The sequence below is a fragment of the Babylonia areolata genome, chromosome 3, assembly GCF_041734735.1.
Source record: "Babylonia areolata isolate BAREFJ2019XMU chromosome 3, ASM4173473v1, whole genome shotgun sequence".
In the NCBI taxonomy this organism is placed as follows: Eukaryota; Metazoa; Mollusca; class Gastropoda; order Neogastropoda; family Buccinidae; genus Babylonia; species Babylonia areolata.
In genome coordinates this window covers 28,332,869-28,350,646 of record NC_134878.1, presented here as the reverse complement: position 1 = coordinate 28,350,646, position 17,778 = coordinate 28,332,869, and the positions used below count along the sequence as shown (strand labels likewise).

General features: G+C 40.7%; 1 protein-coding gene across 3 annotated transcripts in view; it reads right to left on the bottom strand.

Moving 5' to 3' along the window:
• The window catches only part of LOC143279917 (structural maintenance of chromosomes protein 6-like), a 67,079-nt gene that overhangs the window by 8,358 nt on the left and 40,943 nt on the right, over positions 1-17,778 (bottom strand). For 2 of the 3 annotated variants that reach the window (XM_076584250.1, XM_076584251.1), the window contains exons 21-25: positions 12,628-12,798; positions 11,064-11,201; positions 10,099-10,217; positions 8,423-8,522; positions 7,155-7,313 (exon numbers count right to left, since the gene is read on the bottom strand). In XM_076584250.1, the coding sequence (XP_076440365.1) occupies positions 7,155-7,313; positions 8,423-8,522; positions 10,099-10,217; positions 11,064-11,201; positions 12,628-12,798 (687 nt within the window). Of the gene's footprint in view, positions 1-7,154; positions 7,314-7,394; positions 7,554-8,422; positions 8,523-10,098; positions 10,218-11,063; positions 11,202-12,627; positions 12,799-17,778 lie in introns of all 3 variants that reach the window. The other variant, XM_076584252.1, reaches the window with a different exon arrangement.

The window sequence follows — 17,778 nt, the reverse complement described above, 5'->3', positions numbered from 1 at the left end:
AATACCTTTCCCCCTGACTTTGACCCACGCTGATGCACCTTATAACACGGTGCATCCAACATGTAGTTAAAATCTGTCAAAAGAAAGTTGTGAATTGCATCGAGGTTGACGTTCGAACAAGGAAGTGTGACACTCACAAGGAAGTCGTGAATGAGACTCAGAAGAACTCATACACAATCCACTTCCAATCAGCATGTGAGTGCACAGCACAGAGCAAGTTAAAGTAACTGTCGGAAGTTTGAACTCCATCCATCCATTAAGGAAATTATCCATGGTGAAACAAAGTTTCTCCAAAAAAACTGGAAGACCTCTCCTGGCATCAGTGTACGAAGTCTGTCAGTGGGCTTTATCAGCCTGGCAGCAGGTTTCCCCCCAAAACCGTCAAGAATGATTCAACAACGCACACCCCCGAAAACTGTGTACAGCTGTCTACATGGCGTGTAAAAGCCCACTTGTGTACATACGAGTAAATGTGGGAAATGCAGCTTAGAAATGAAGAAGAAGAAGATTCAACAAGGCATAGAATGACAGAGCCAACAGGCCAACAGACGACACAAATGAAGTAGGAAGTGGAAATAACAAGTTCTGATGATCATGTCAGAGCCTTATCATCATCCAGTGACAAAGACGAAAAACATGGTGGACACAACCATCGCTCTGCATTCTTCACCTGCAATTCTGAAGAATAAAACTTGTCTGGATTTTCAGTGCTGTGTGAACGTGAGCGTGTGTGCCAAGCTGGCATGCAGACCCGTCACCCAATCATGGACGACTTCAGTCTAATCTTTCTTGACCTTGACTCTAGGAATGAAGTTTCATTTTGATTGTTTGAATGTTGATCTTTTTCTTTCTTGATCTTTTTTTTTGCTTTTGTTCATGCATTGTTAAAATCAGATTATAAAAAATGCAGGGAACGCACATTATGATACAAAACGCCTTGTATTGTAATCTATACAATAAGGCACTGGCAGATTTGCATGAATGCTGACCTGGGAGACAGGGAAAAAATCTCCAGCCTCAACCTCACTGGTGCTGCCAGTATTTGAACCACGGACCGGGTAAAGGGTGGAGATTTTTACGATCTCCCAGGTCAACATATGTGCAGACCTGCTAGTGCCTGAACCCCCTTCGTGTGTAAACGCATGCAGAAGATCAAATACGCACGTTAAAGATCCTGTAATCCATGTCAGCGTTCGGTGGGTTATGGAAACAAGAACATACCCAGCATGCACACCCCCGAAAATGCCTACATGGCGGGGTAAAAACGGTCATACACGTAAAAGCCCACTCGTGTGCATACGAGTGAATGCAGAAGAAGAAGAAGAACCACGGACCCCACACAGACACGTGGTGGAAAGGAAGTCCATCTCTCTGACCACTCAGCCACACCACACTCACTCCTGTTAGGGTAAGTTTGGGCACTGCACTGCAAAGCACACTGAAATGTGTAGTATCTCTGCTGCAGATGGTCCTCAAAGGATCTGTGTAGAATTCCCCTCCCTGGTTTGCTTACAAGCAATGTGTATCAAGATGTAACGGAGGATTTAAAAACAAAAAAAACCAACAAAATCACTGCTAAGTCAAACGCTTCGAACTGGGATCTTACTAACACAGACACACGTACAAACATACATACATTATACATGCAAACACTTGGACAACCAAAACATGGTGATTACACTGACACACTTTTGTTTACACATGAGCAAAAACAAAATCAAAACAAAAAACCCCTAAAAAGCACCTGAAAGAAAAGAGAAACAAAACAAAACTCAGCACCACCACCAAAAACACCCTTACAAAAGAAACCATAGAAATCAATGCAAAAGTATAACAATTCCATTCCATGCTCATTTTCACACTGAATATGCATATATCATGCTCACTCTCGGTTTATAATTTCCAGTCTCTCTAGTCATGTTTCGCCACATGCTCCAAAACAATACTCCAATGACAGTCGTCTATAAAATCATATTCAGTTCAGCATGAAAATAAAATGATAGTAAAGGTAACTACTCCTCCTCTCTGTAGACCTCTGCAAAGTTCCGTTGTCATTTTGAATCTTGTGCGTGTGCAGAGAACATGGAACGAAAGCCTCTGGGCTTGCAAGTGACTGACTGCTGCAAGAAGGCACACCAGCATGTGCGATATTAGTGACTTATCCCATTGCACAATGCGTTTATGAAAATCACAAGCTTTGAGAGCATTTCTATATGGAGGTAAAAGAACTTGCATCCAGGAAAGACAATATCAATGCCGTGTGATTAGTGAATGAACAGTGAAGAACTGATTTCTTAGCAGTATCCATCACCGTTTCAGTATAAATTAGACAGCGTTTTCTACAAGCCAGAGAGATGTGACCTGCTGCAGATGAAACGCTTATTGCTTTTTTCTGTACTGTAGAATTATTTTCAAATTATAATTCTTTGCATTATATTTTATATTCTTTTATAAAGTTGTTATAGTTTTTGGTTGACTGGTTGATCTGTCAAATCAAGACTGAACAGATCTGTGTGTGTGTATCTCGCAAATGTGCATGTGTGTGCCTGCATGTGTGTGCGTGTGCATTTCTGAACATTTGTATTTATATTTCTTTTTGTGGTCTAGAAGAGAGAGAGCGAGAGAGAGAGAGAGAGAGAGAGAGAGAGAGTCTGCGTACGTCAGTATTTAAATATTACTATGAGGGATATAGTTAATTCGTTCTGTACAGAAGAAAACACGAGAGAAAAGAATGATTGTTGGTCAATGTATGACATTTTTATACAGTGTTTGTATGCAGTGTGTGTTGTCCTTTGTGACTGATGAAGGGGTGTGTGTGTAAATGCAGACACGGCATGTACGGAGCATGTCATGGGGCCCGGAATGAAACATGAATATTTGAGTCACTGGTATCAAATGTTTGGTTTACTTTTAGCTGCAAAGCGATACTCATTCTATAAATTTTTTATAGTGGAGTGATGGCCTAGCGGTAACGTGTCTGCCTAGGAAGCGAGAGAATCTGAGGGCGCTGGTTCGAATCACGGCTCAACCGCCAATATTTTCTCCCCCTTCACTAGACCTTGAGTGGTGGTCTGGACGCTAGTCATTCGGATGAGACGATAAACTGAGGTCCTGTGTGCAGCATGCACTTAGTGCACGTAAAAGAACCCATGGGAACAAAAGGGTTGTTCCTGGCAAATTCTGTAGAAAAATCCACTATGATAGGAAAAACAAATAAAACTGCACGCAGGAAAAAAAAAAAAAAAGGGTGGCGCTGTAGTGTAGCGATGCACTCTCCCTGGGGAGAGCAGCCTGAATTTCACTCAGAGAAATCTGTTGTGATAAAAAGAAATACAAATACAAATACAAGATCCTAAAGAGATGTCGCTTTTTTTGGCAGGGAATTTACATCACTGAGAGATACTTATTTACATCACCGTGATAAGGATGCAGCCATTCTAGTTATTGCTGAAAAACTATAGACCGGATTCATTTAAATTTGCAGCACAGTCAAGAACACTGCACAGTGTTTTATCAATTCGTTTAAATCAACATAAAATGGTAACCAGGTTTCATTTCAAACAAGACTGACTTCTCACACTTGCGGCTCAGAGGGTGACAGCTGTTTAAGCAGCACACATTGCACATGTCTTAATAATAACAACAATGATAATAATACTAATGATAACGATAATAACAATAATAATGTACATTTATATAGCGCCCTTTCTCTCTAAGAGCTCAGGGCGCTTTACATGAAAGAAAAATATTACAAGTTACATAAAACATTCATGACCACTCTTTCTCAAAAAAACCCTCCTCCTCTCCCTTCCCCCACTCACACTCTCCCTTTCCCACTCTACATACATCCAAAGTGAGCTGACATGGGTGGTGTTGGAGAACAAGGAAGCTGAGAGTGCTTAGGTTTTAAAAAGATGAGTTTTTAGAGATGAGTGAAAAGCAGAAATAGAATCAGATGCACGGGTATGATGAGGAAGGCTGTTCAAGATGTGAGGAGCAGCATAATGCACGTTTACATCCTCTGTCGAAAGAAATGAAAATTTTCAGAAAACCAGTGCTGTCATTCACTGCATTTTATGGAGAGGAACTGACCAAAATTAATCCAAAGCAAGTATACTGGCCCTGCACATGCTGACGTCAGCACAAACGTGGAATGATGAAACCACGGACAGAGTCCCTGCCTAGGACTGAGGGTTCGAGTCATGCAAGAACTGTGGCAAACCTCACTATCCTTTCTCGGTCCAGCAGACCCTGAGCGATTCACCACCACTGGGCTTTCAGATGAGACTCTGACCGAGGTCCTGTGTGTACAATGGACTCACTGTGCATAAAACTAAGAACTCACAGTCAACAGCACTGTCTGGAAAAAAAAAAAAAAAAAAGATTTACAGGAAAACCCCTCTCTGACCAGGAAACAAATGTTGAGACAGATTGCAATTTTCACACAGAGAAATCTATTGCAAGAAAAAGTTAATCAGTTTGGAGGAATACAGTGCATACCATTACACACACACACACACACACACGCACACACTAACTGATAACATGTATTATTAACAACAAAGTTTACCTGAAGGGAAGATCACACGCAAACAGCAACACTGCAGGTCTGTGTATGCAATCTACACACTGCACCTTTCCATTTTTGCTGTTGACTGGTTCTACCAATTATGGGGCAGTGATAGTATCGTATGTACAAGCTCTGTCACAAAGTAGTTGGTGAAAATCCATCGAATCAAGCATTGCAGTTTCGATCTGCACCCATCCACATGGGCCAAATAAAAAGTCTGCAAACTGGAAATGGTTTGACGGCCGATCAAAATCCTGGGCACAGATCACATGACACACCACTGAGTCATATAAGCGCAGAACTCTCCAACGGTCTATTGTCTGTGAATTTTGTTAAGTTCAGCAAGAAAATGATGGTAAAGGGAAACCACTACTACTCTTAGCCAAAATTTACAACCTGAACCGAAGACAAACACAGGCCACTTTCTCTGGACAGAATGTCAATTATTAGCAAGCGCATTCTTCCAACAAGAATTTCTATTTCAGCAAAGAATGTCTATCATTAGCATGCGCATTCTTCCAACAAAAATGTCTATTATTAGCATGCACTTTTGAGGGCAAGAATATCTATTATTAGCATGCACTTTATTTGGAAAAGAATGTGTTACACTTTTACACTCAAGTCCAAAATAGAATGTCTATCATTATCATGCACTTTCCTCCAACAAGAATGTCTATTGTTAGCATGCACTTTCTTCTGATGAAAACGTCTGTCATTAGCATGCACATTCTTTCAACAAGGACGTCTAACATTGGCATGCACTCTCTTCCGACAAAATGCCTATGATGAAAACGTCTGTCATTAGCATGCACATTCTTTCTCTCTTCCGACAAAATGCCTATGATGAAAACGTCTGTCATTAGCATGCACATTCTTTCAACAAGGAATTCTATCATTAGCATGCATTTTCTTCTGACAAAATGCCTATGATGAAAACGTGTGTCATTAGCATGCACATTCTTTCAACAAGGACATCTATCATTAGCATGCACTTTCTTCCGACAAAATGCCTACGATGAAAACGTCTGTCATTAGCATGCACATTCTTTCAACAAGGACGTCTATCATCAGCATGCATTTTCTTCCAACAAGAATGCCTGTCTTTAGCATGCACTTTCTTCTGACATGAATCCAACAAGAATGCCTATCGTTAGCATGCACTTTCTTACGACATAAAGTCTATCATTAACATTAAGCACATTAGAAGCAAACAGCAACAGGGGGTCAAGATTGTGGGACTCACCCACGACAAAATTTTTTTTTTTTTTTTTTTAAATAAACGCAACAATCTAAAAATTTTTCCACTTCAATAGGAATTAATTCACATCAAGACAGACACAGTCTGCATTTCAGACACTGCTACAGCAAATCTTTCAGAAAGTTATTAACGGCTCATGCCAAAATCAGTCTACATAACAAGAGGCACAGCGTAATCATCAATGCAATTATGATGCTCAGAGCCTCGCCGACCATTGAGGCCATCGTCTCAAGGCTAAGGCACAGCAGAAGACAGTGGCACTTTGACAGAAAATATGATGTTGAGGCCATCGTCTCAAGGCTAAGGCACAGCAGAAGACAGTGGCACTTCGACAGAAAATGTGATGTTGGACTTGATTTTTATATTTCCATGAGAGATCAACAAAATAAAAGTGAAATCAAACAGAAATCTAACAACTCGGGGAAATGGGTTAAGAGAGGAAGCAGGCTCGAATTAATAATGTATAAAAGGAAATACAAATTAATTAAAGAAAAAGAACTGAGGAAAAACAAATTAATGGAAAAGAACTGACACCAGAACTGAAAAAGGTTGTGTTGTTTTTTGTTTGTTGGGGGCAGGTGTGTGTGTGTGTGTATGTGGAGGGGGCGAGGGAGTGGGGGGGGGGGGGGGCTCAACTTTCACCACCCAACTTTCACCACCACACAATCAATCAAACCACAGGGGGAAAAAATGTGAAAAAGAAAGGAACAGATACAGTTACATGGAAAAATTCTGTAAAGCAGAGTAAACACTATATTCTCAGCTTTTCTTGCAACCACACACCAAAACTGCATGTACCTTGCGCACGTCTTGAGACGCAGTTGTCATTTTCTTTCTACACCAGTATCACTGAACACAGACTCGACGTTTATATTCTCTTGAACTGGAAGCCGTGCAGACACCACTCAGCATAGAATTTTTTCTACAGATTTTGACAGGAGCCATTCCTTGTTGCTACGAGTTATTTACAAACTAATACTGACCTTTGCCCCTGTTGTTGCAAATAAGTTATTTACAAACACTACACTGATAGAACTTTTACAAATGGAAGAAATGAAGATAATAAAAGAAAGAAGGGGGGGAAAAAAAAGGCAAAAACATAATTTAAAGCCATAAAAGGACAGTAAAATTAATCTGTTTCAAAGCATCGTACGACACACACACCAAAGCAGCCTTCTTAACCCATAGGCGCAATTCTTCAGCCTGCAAGAACAAATAGGCACATCAAGTCACCGCTCTCCACATGCAGAAGGAGAACCACATGAGGGTGCGAGAAAGAGCACAAACAGAAATCACAACACAACATGCGCAGTAGTTTCCCCTTACCCACATTTCCAGAGACTGATTCTCGTGGTGGAAGGTCATGCGTCCAATGTACTGCCGATGCGACAGCATCACGATGAAAAAATATTTGACGCGCAAGGCAATCATGCGCTTGAACTCCTCATAGGCCTTGTTTCTTCGAATCATCACCTTCTCAAGACTCTGACAACAGAAAAGTCACATCACAAGAAGAGAAAAATGCTGTAAAATAAAACAAAAAAACACGCAGCGACCCCAACTTACCAACAAATTCAAAGTCTTCTGTCTATGGCACAGTTTAATGCTGCCTGTAAAATGTCTCATGGCCAGGCAGCTGTGGAAACACTTGACCAGTCGGTGGCCCAGCAAGCGGGTGAAGTGAACGTATGCGGCAGCACGCTTTTGTAAGGCATCTTCCAACTTCTGGGTACAGACCAAAGTCACAGCGTCAGATGACAGACAGTGCCCACCAGCCCACAGCCAAACCTGGCCTGGAAAAAAACAACAACAGGGAACAACCCCTCATGCCCCCCCCCTCCCTCCCAACCCCCCCAAAAAACCGGCGACATACGCACACATTACTACAAGGAAAAACAAAATAATTTTGTTGTTAAAAGCCCAGCTAACCACACAGGGACACATCGGGCCTGAAATATGTCAGCACTGGGACCAGGGAAAAAGAAACAAAGAAAAAAAACAACCACCCCAAACTCTGGAAAATCAAAATCCTAACAAGTGATTAAATATTCATGCACATAAACCTAGGACATGCCTCTGACTTTGACCACTCTGTCAATGTACAAAGTGCTTCATGTTGCTGTGTGTGCATGTGGAAAGTGCATGATGCTGATTTGATTTGACTTGTTATGGATAATCATACAGCGCCTAGCCTTGGTTGGAGACCACGCTCTGAGCGCTTTACCAACTATGGGTCATTTGCACAACAGGCTACCTGGGTACAGCCAACTGTGGGCTGCCACTGGGCGCTCATCATTCGATTCCCTGTGTGTTGTTGCTGTGTATGCATGTAGAAAGTGCATCATGATGGTTCTGAGGCTCACTAAAATATTTTGCGTCTGCAGTGATTGCCAGTCGGCACTGTGCGTCTACTGTTCTGATATCCCAGATTGCATGGACTCGCTTTACCCTGCTCCTTGTTAATTGAAAGTACGCTGTGAACAGCCATGTCCGAGGATATAAATCCCACCCCTACCACAAAAAAAAAAAAAAAAAAAAAAAAGTCTGATCGAACATAATCTGTTTTTCTAATTTTTTTTTAATTTTTTTTTTACCTGTATAAATTTCCTGAAGCTTTTCACCTCCTTCTGTATCTCCATGTAGCGCGTCTTGGTTTCTTGGTAGCGGTGTGTAATCTCCACAGGGTCGCCTTGCCTGAGGACATGAAAGACGAAAAGTGATGACTAAAAGTCAGGGTCAATACAAGTTTCGAATCACAAAATTCAAAAACCCTGTTCAATATCAAAGGTAAAATTTTATTAAAAAATCAAACAAAAAAAAACAAAAAAAAACCCCTCTGGAACTTGGATGAAATGCATGGCTTTTTTTTGTTTTTTTTTTTAGTGCCAGCATTTCAGTCACAAACTTTCTTTGAGGATGAAGTTTTCACAAATCATGATTTCACAGCTGTGCTTTATCACTGACAGGAGCTATGTGTATGTAATTGTTGTTGTTGTTTTGTTATCAGTAATGTACAGGCAAAAATTAAGAACTTTTACAAACCTGGGTAATTTTGTTTTAAAAAGACTTTTAAGGACTTAAAAAAACAACAACAAAACCACCCAAAGGCATGTCATAAGATCTACACTCAAGTTTCTGCACCACATGAAGTTCCACACTCATGTTTCTACATCAAGTCGTTCTACACTCATGTTACTATTTCCAAGTAGTTCTAATCTCACATTTCTACATCAAGTGAAATTATACAGTCACGTTTCTACATCAAGTGAAGTCATACACTCACATTTCTACATCAAGTGAAGTTTCATGCCTATGTTTCTACATCAAGTGAAGTTTCACGCTCATGTTTCTACATCAAGTGAAGTTTCATGCCTATGTTTCTACATCAAGTGAAGTTTCACGCTCATGTTTCTACATCAAGTGAAGTTTCATGCCTATGTTTCTAAATCAAGTGAAGCTCTACACTTGTGTTTCTACATCAAGTGAGTTTCTTTTCTCACATTTCTAATTTAAGTAGTTCTACACAGAAGTTTCTGCATCATCAAGTAATCTACTCTCGTGTTTCTCCATCAAGTGAGTTTCTGCACTCACGTTTCTAATTCAAGTAGTTCTACACTGAAGTTTCTGCATCATCAAGCAGTTTTACTCTTTATGTTTCTTGATCAACTACTTCTACACTCCTGTATCTTCATCAAGTGAAGTTCTACACTCACGTTTCTACATCCAGTGAAGTTCTACACTCACGTTTCTACATCAAGTGAAGTTCTACACTGATGTTTCTCCATCAAGTCAAGTGAAGTTCTACACTGAAGTTTTTAAATCAAGTGGAATTATACACTCAAGTTTTTAAATCAAGTGAAGTTCTACACTCACGTTTCTACATCAAGTGAAATTATACACTCAAGTTTTTAAATCAAGTGAAGTTCTACACTCACGTTTCTACATCAAGTGAAGTTTCACACTCAAGCTTCTGATGATAATAATTCATAACTTTTCTATGCCGCGATATCCAGTACTGATGCTGCTCAAAGCGCCTTACATCATCCAAACAGATATAAACATAACATAAAAACATTTCCGCAGCTCTTTGTCAAACCAGTGCTTTTACAGCTGAGAATCAAAAAGCATAATCCATCAAACAATGAAAAATATCAAGTAAATAATGCTTAGATTAAAATGAAAGACATTGCATAAAACACACATTTCATAAACACACACACACACATACATATGCGCGCACATTCTACATCAAGTGAAGTCCCGCACTCACGTTTCTTCCTCCTGCCTGATTCTGATGTTGATCTGGTTCACTTCTCGCTCCACCTCGCTGGGTGTGCGCTGGGTGTGGATGCGCTCAGCACAGATCTGAAGGGCCTTCCTCGTGTCATCCTGGAGAGGGCACAGGCCAACACACAAACCGTCAACTCTGTTATAGGCTCTGTTTGAAGCAAACAGGGCAACACACAGTCGTCAACTCTGTTGTCAACTCTGTTATAGGCTCTGTTTGAAGCAAACAGGGCAACACACAATCGTCAACTCTGTTCAGGGCACTGTTTTACTACAGCAATGCCAATGCACAATCGTCAGCTCTGTTATAGGCACTGTTTGATGCAACAACAACATGTCGATACACAAGTCGTCAACTCTGTTCCAGGCACTGAAGGTGGCAGAACGGTTAAGGCGCTCATCTGCCAGGTCAGTGTCTGTGAGGGTCTGGGTTCGAATCCCACTCTCGCCCTTTCTCCTAAGTTTGACAGGAAAAATCAAACTGAGCGTCTAGTCATTTGGATCAGACGATGAACCGAGGTCCCGTGTGCAGCACGGACTTGGCGCACTGAAAAAGAACGCGAGTCTTGTCCTCTGGCAAAATTCTGCAGAGTAAATCCACTCTGACACACACACACACATATATATATGCACATACATATGTGTCTTAACATTGAAACAGGAGGTCAAAACACCAACACAGAAATGTGCACAATGCAGAAACACTTCCCCCAACCACATGGACAATCACTGAGCACAACCCCCCCCCCCCACCCCCCTGCTCCCCTACCCTCTCCCCCCACACCGACCTTCACTTCCTTCAGGGCGTTGACATAATATACTTCCCCAGCAAAGCGACAATCACCAAAACAGAATTCCACACAACACAGAAACACTTCCCAAGCCATGTGGACAATCACTGAGCACAACCTCTTCCCTCCTCCCACCTGACCCCACCCCACCACTGACCTCCACTTCCTTCTTCAGGGCGTTGGCCCGTTTGCGGAGCTTTGCAATGCTGGCCTCTTGCTCCTTCAGCTGGTCCTGGTAGTGCTTCTTGTGCTGCTGGGCCTCATCCAGCGCCATCTGGGCACTGTTCAGCTCGTCCTGACCACACGCAACACTGTCACTTTTGATGATGAAAAACATTTCCTATTTCACTGCCAAGCTTATGATGATATCCGATCAAAATGAGCCCGCACAATCTCATCCATGATATCTGATAAAAATATGACTTTCATCAAAATACCTATTGAGTGAGCCCGCATAATCTCATCCAACTACTTTCTTCAGATGACGAACGACTGATAATTTCCCTAGCTAATTATCTAACACAAGGTCATAATTTACGCCAGAAATCAGTCATCTCAACAAACTGGATGTAATACCACCGGCATTCATATATGCTACTCATTGTGATCTTTGTCAATGCATTAAGTGGTCATGGACGGGCCAAATAGCCGAGGGGTTAAAGCGTTGGGACTTTCACTCTGAGGGTCCCAGTTTCGAATCTTGGTAACGCTGCCTAGTGGGTAAAAGGGTGGAGATTTTTCCCCAATCTCCCAGGTCAACCCATATGCAGACCTGCTTGTGCCTGAACCCTCCTTTGTGTGTATACGTAAGCAGAAGATCAAATACGCATGTTTAAGATCCTGTAATCCATGCAAGCGTTCAGTGGGTTATGGAAACAAGAAAATACCCAGCATGCACACCCCCGAAAACGGAGTATGGCTGCCTACATGGTGGGGTAAAAATGGTCATACATGTAAAAGCTCACTCATGTACACACAAGTGAACATGGGAGTTGCAGCCCACAAACGAAGAACAACACGCAACAAACAAAACTCCTGTCACTCTCTCTCTCTACCCGTAATGCTATGATTTTTTTTTCTTTCTTACTTTGTTTCAGTCTCAGTTTCGGTTTCAATTTCTCAAGGAGGCATCACTGTGTTCGGACAAATCCATATACGTTACATCCAGAGATGTCAGCCTCTGTCAAGTGTTTGTAGGAACAATCAGGAAATTTGGAAGGAACATCTTGAATTTGGAAGGATCCGGATAAGAAATTTTTGCAAGAGCTGCACAAAGTGCAAGACCTCATGCCAGAACAAGCGATAAAAAAACATCTGAACAGTTATCCCAACACATACAAACATGCATACACACACAAACACGCAAACGCAGACACAAACACGCAAAACGTACACACCCGTTGTTGTTCATTTATCCATAGTCTCTTCATCTAAGATGATGATATTAGACTGTAAATAAATAATATCATCATTTCTTTTATTATCATTGCTTGGAAATCATTTTTGAAAATCAATGGCACGGGAAGAAATACTCAACTAAAAAGGGGGTGGATGAAGTGGAGGGGGATGGGGCGGGGGGAGGGGGGGGAGGGAGCTGAGGAAGAAAGTGAGAGAGAGAGAGAGAGAACAGAATTCGTACACACCGGCATACACAGACAAGCACATGCCCCCCCGCACCCCCCTCCCAGAAAACAACAACAAAACAAGCACAAGACCCCTACCCTTAGAGGGTTGTCACTGTTGGCCCTGGCCTCGGCCTCAGCCTCGATCTCCTGGAACTCCCTCTCGGCCGCCCGGCACGTCTCCTGCTTCTCCTTCAGCCGGTCGCTCACCTGCACCTTCCTCTCCTCCAGCAACGCTATCTGCTGGCTGTAGTTCTGCACATCCTCCTCCTGTGTGTGTGTGTGTGTGTGTGTGTGTAATGATTATTGATTCCATAGCAACGCACAACACATGTGATGATAACTGATTCCATAGCAACACACAACAGATGTGATGACAACTGATTCCACAGTTATACACAACAGATGTAATAAATGATTCCATAACAACACACAACATATGTGATGACAACTGATTCCATAGCAACACACAACAGATGTGATGATACCTGATTCCATAGCAACACACAACAGATGTGATGATACCTGATTCCAAAGCAAGACACAACAGATGTGATGATAACTGATTCCATAGCAACACACAACAGATGTGATGATAACTGATTCCATAGCAACACACAACAGATGTGATGATAACTGATTCCATAGCAACACACAACAGATGTGATGATAACTGATTCCACAGCAACACATAACAGATGTGATGATAACTGATTCCATAGCAACACAACAGATGTGATGATAACTGATTTCATAGCAACACACAAGAGATGTGATGATAACTGATTCCACAGTAATACACAACAGATGTAATAACTGATTCCATAGCAACACACAACAGATGTGATGATAACTGATTCCATAGCAACACACAACAGATGTGATGATAACTGATTCCATAGCAACACACAACAGATGTGATGATAACTGATTCCATAGCAACATACAACAGATGTGATGACAACTGATTCCATAACAACACACAACAGATGTAATGATAACTGATTCCACAGTAATACACAACAGATGTAATAACTGATTCCATAGCAACACACAACAGATGTGGTGATAAACTGATTCCATAGCAACACACAACAGATGTGATGATACCTGATTCCATAGCAACACACAACAGATGTGATGATAATTGATTCCATAGCAACACAAAAGAGATGTGATGATAACTGATTCCACAGCAACACATAACAGATGTGATGATAAACTGATTCCATAGCAACACACAACAGATGTGATGATACCTGATTCCATAGCAACACACAACAGATGTGATGATAACTGATTCCACAGCAACACATAACAGATGTGATGATAACCGATTCCATAGCAACACACAACAGATGTGATGATAACTGATTCCATAGCAACACACAACAGATGTGATGATAACCAATTCCATAGCAACACACTACAGATGTAATGATAACTGATTCCACAGTAATACACAACAGATGTAATAACTGATTCCATAGCAACACACAACAGATGTAATGATAAACGATTCCATAGCAACATACAACAGATGTGATGATAACCGATTCCATAGCAACACACAACAGATGTGATGATAACTGATTCCATAGCAACACACAACAGATATGATGATAAGCAACACACAACAGATATGATGATAACCGATTCCATAGAAACACACAACAGATATGATGATAACCGATTCCATAGCAACACACAACAGATGCGATGATAACTGATTCCACAACAACACACAACAGATGTGATAACCAATTCCATAGCAACACACAACAGATGTGATGATAACTGATTCCATAGCAACACACAACAGATGTGATGATAACTGATTCCATAGCAACACACAACAGATGTGATGATAACTGATACCATAGCAACACACAACAGATATAATGATTATTGATTCAATAGCAACACACAACAGATGTGATGATAACTGATTCCATAGCAACACACAACAGATGTGATGATAACTGATTCCATAGCAACACACAACAGATGTAATGATTATTGATTCCATAGCAACACACAACAGATGTGATGATACCTGATTCCATAGCAACACACAACAGATGTGATGATACCTGATTCCATAGCAACACACAACAGATGTGATGATAACTGATTACATAGCAACACACAACAGATGTGATGATAACTGATTCCATAGCAACACACAACAGATGTGATGATAACTGATTCCATAGCAACATACAACAGATGTGATGACAACTGATTCCATAACAACACACAACAGATGTAATGATAACTGATTCCACAGTAATACACAACAGATGTAATAACTGATTCCATAACAACACACAACAGATGTGGTGATAAACTGATTCCATAGCAACACACAACAGATGTGATGATACCTGATTCCATAGCAACACAAAAGAGATGTGACGATAACTGATTCCACAGCAACACATAACAGATGTGATGATAAACTGATTCCATAGCAACACACAACAGATGTGATGATACCTGATTCCATAGCAACACACAACAGATGTGATGATAACTGATTCCACAGCAACACATAACAGATGTGATGATAACCGATTCCATAGCAACATACAACAGATGTGATGATAACTGATTCCATAGCAACACACAACAGATGTAATGATAACCGATTCCATAGCAACACACAACAGATGTGATGATACCTGATTCCATAGCAAGACACAACAGATGTGATGATAACTGATACCATAGCAACACACTACAGATGTGATGATAACTGATTCCACAGCAACACATAACAGATGTGATGATAACTGATTCCACAGCAACACATAACAGATGTGATGATAACTGATTCCATAGCAACACATAACAGATGTGATGATAACCGATTCCATAGCAACACACAACAGATGAGATGATAACTGATTCCACAGCAACACACAACAGATGTGATGATAACTGATTCCACAGCAACACACAACAGATGTGATGATAACCGATTCCATAGCAACACAACAGATGTGATGATAACCGATTCCATAGCAAGACACAACAGATGTGATGATAACTGATTTCATAGCAACACATAACAGATGTGATGATAACTGATTCCACAGTAATACACAACAGATGTAATAACTGATTCTATAGCAACACACAACAGATGTGATGGTAACTGATTCCATAGCAACACACAACAGATGTAATGATAACTGATTCCATAGCAACACACAACAGATGTGATGATAACTGATTCCATAGCAACACACAACAGATGTGATGATAACTGATTCCACAGCAACACACAACAGATGTGATGACAACTGATTCCATAACAACACACAACAGATGTAATGATAACTGATTCCACAGTAATACACAACAGATGTAATAACTGATTCCATAGCAACACACAACAGATGTGGTGATAAACTGATTCCATAGCAACACACAACAGATGTGATGATACCTGATTCCATAGCAACACACAACAGATGTGATGATAACTGATTCCATAGCAACACAAAAGAGATGTGATGATAACTGATTCCACAGCAACACATAACAAATGTGATGATAAACTGATTCCATAGCAACACACAACAGATGTGATGATACCTGATTCCATAGCAACACACAACAGATGTGATGATAACTGATTCCACAGCAACACATAACAGAGGTGATGATAACTGATTCCATAGCAACACACAACAGATGTGATGATAACTGATACCACAGCAACACACAACAGATGTAATGATAACCGATTCCATAGCAACACACAACAGATGTGATGATAACTGATTTCACAGCAACGCACAACAGATGTGATGATAAGCAACACACAACAGATGTGATGATAACTGATTCCATAGCAACACACAACAGATGTGATGATAACCAATTCCATAGCAACACACTACAGATGTAATGATAACTGATTCCACAGCAATACACAACAGATGTAATAACCGATTCCATAGCAACACACAACAGATGTGATGATAACGGATTCCATAGCAACACACAACAGATGTGATGATAACCGATTCCATAGCAACACACAACAGATGTGATGATAACCGATTCCATAGCAACACACAACAGATATGATGATAAGCAACACACAACAGATGTGATGATAACCGATTCCATAGAAACACACAACAGATGTGATGATAACCGATTCCATAGCAACACACAAAGATGTGATGATAACTGATTCCACAGCAACACATAACAGATGTGATGATAACCGATTCCATAGCAACACACAACAGATGTGATGATAACTGATACCACAGCAACACACAACAGATGTAATGATAACCGATTCCATTGCAACACACAACAGATGTGATAACTGATTCCACAGCAACACATAACAGATGTGATGATAACTGATTCCACAGCAACACACAACAGATGTGATGATAACTGATTCCATAGCAACACACAACAGATGTGATGATAACTGATTCCATAGCAACACACAACAGATGTGATGATAACTGATTCCATAGCAACACACAACAGATGTGATGATAACTGATTCTACAGCAACACACAACAGATGTGATGATACCTGATTCCATAGCAACACACAACAGATGTGATGATAACCGATTCCATAGCAACACACAACAGATGTGATGATAACTGATTCCATAGCAACACACAACACATGTGATGATAACCGATTCCATAGCAACACACAACACATGTGATGATAACCGATTCCATAGCAACACACAAAACATGTGATGATAACTGATTCCACAGCAACACACAACAGATGTGATGATAACTGATTCCATAGCAACACACAACAGATGTGATGATAACTGATTCCACAGCAACACACAACAGATGTGATGATACACTGATTCCATAGCAACACACAACAGATGTGATGATACCTGATTCCATAGCAACACACAACAGATGTGATGATAACTGATTCCACAGCAACACATAACAGATGTGATGATAACCGATTCCATAGCAACACACAACAGATGTGATGATAACCGATTCCATAGCAACACACAACAGATGTGATGATAACCGATTCCATAGCAACACACAACAGATGTGATGATAACTGATTTCACAGCAACACACAACAGATGTGATGATAAGCAACACACAACAGATGTGATGATAACTGATTCCATAGCAACACACAGCAGATGTGATAACCAATTCCATAGCAACACACTACAGATGTAATGATAACTGATTCCACAGTAATACACAACA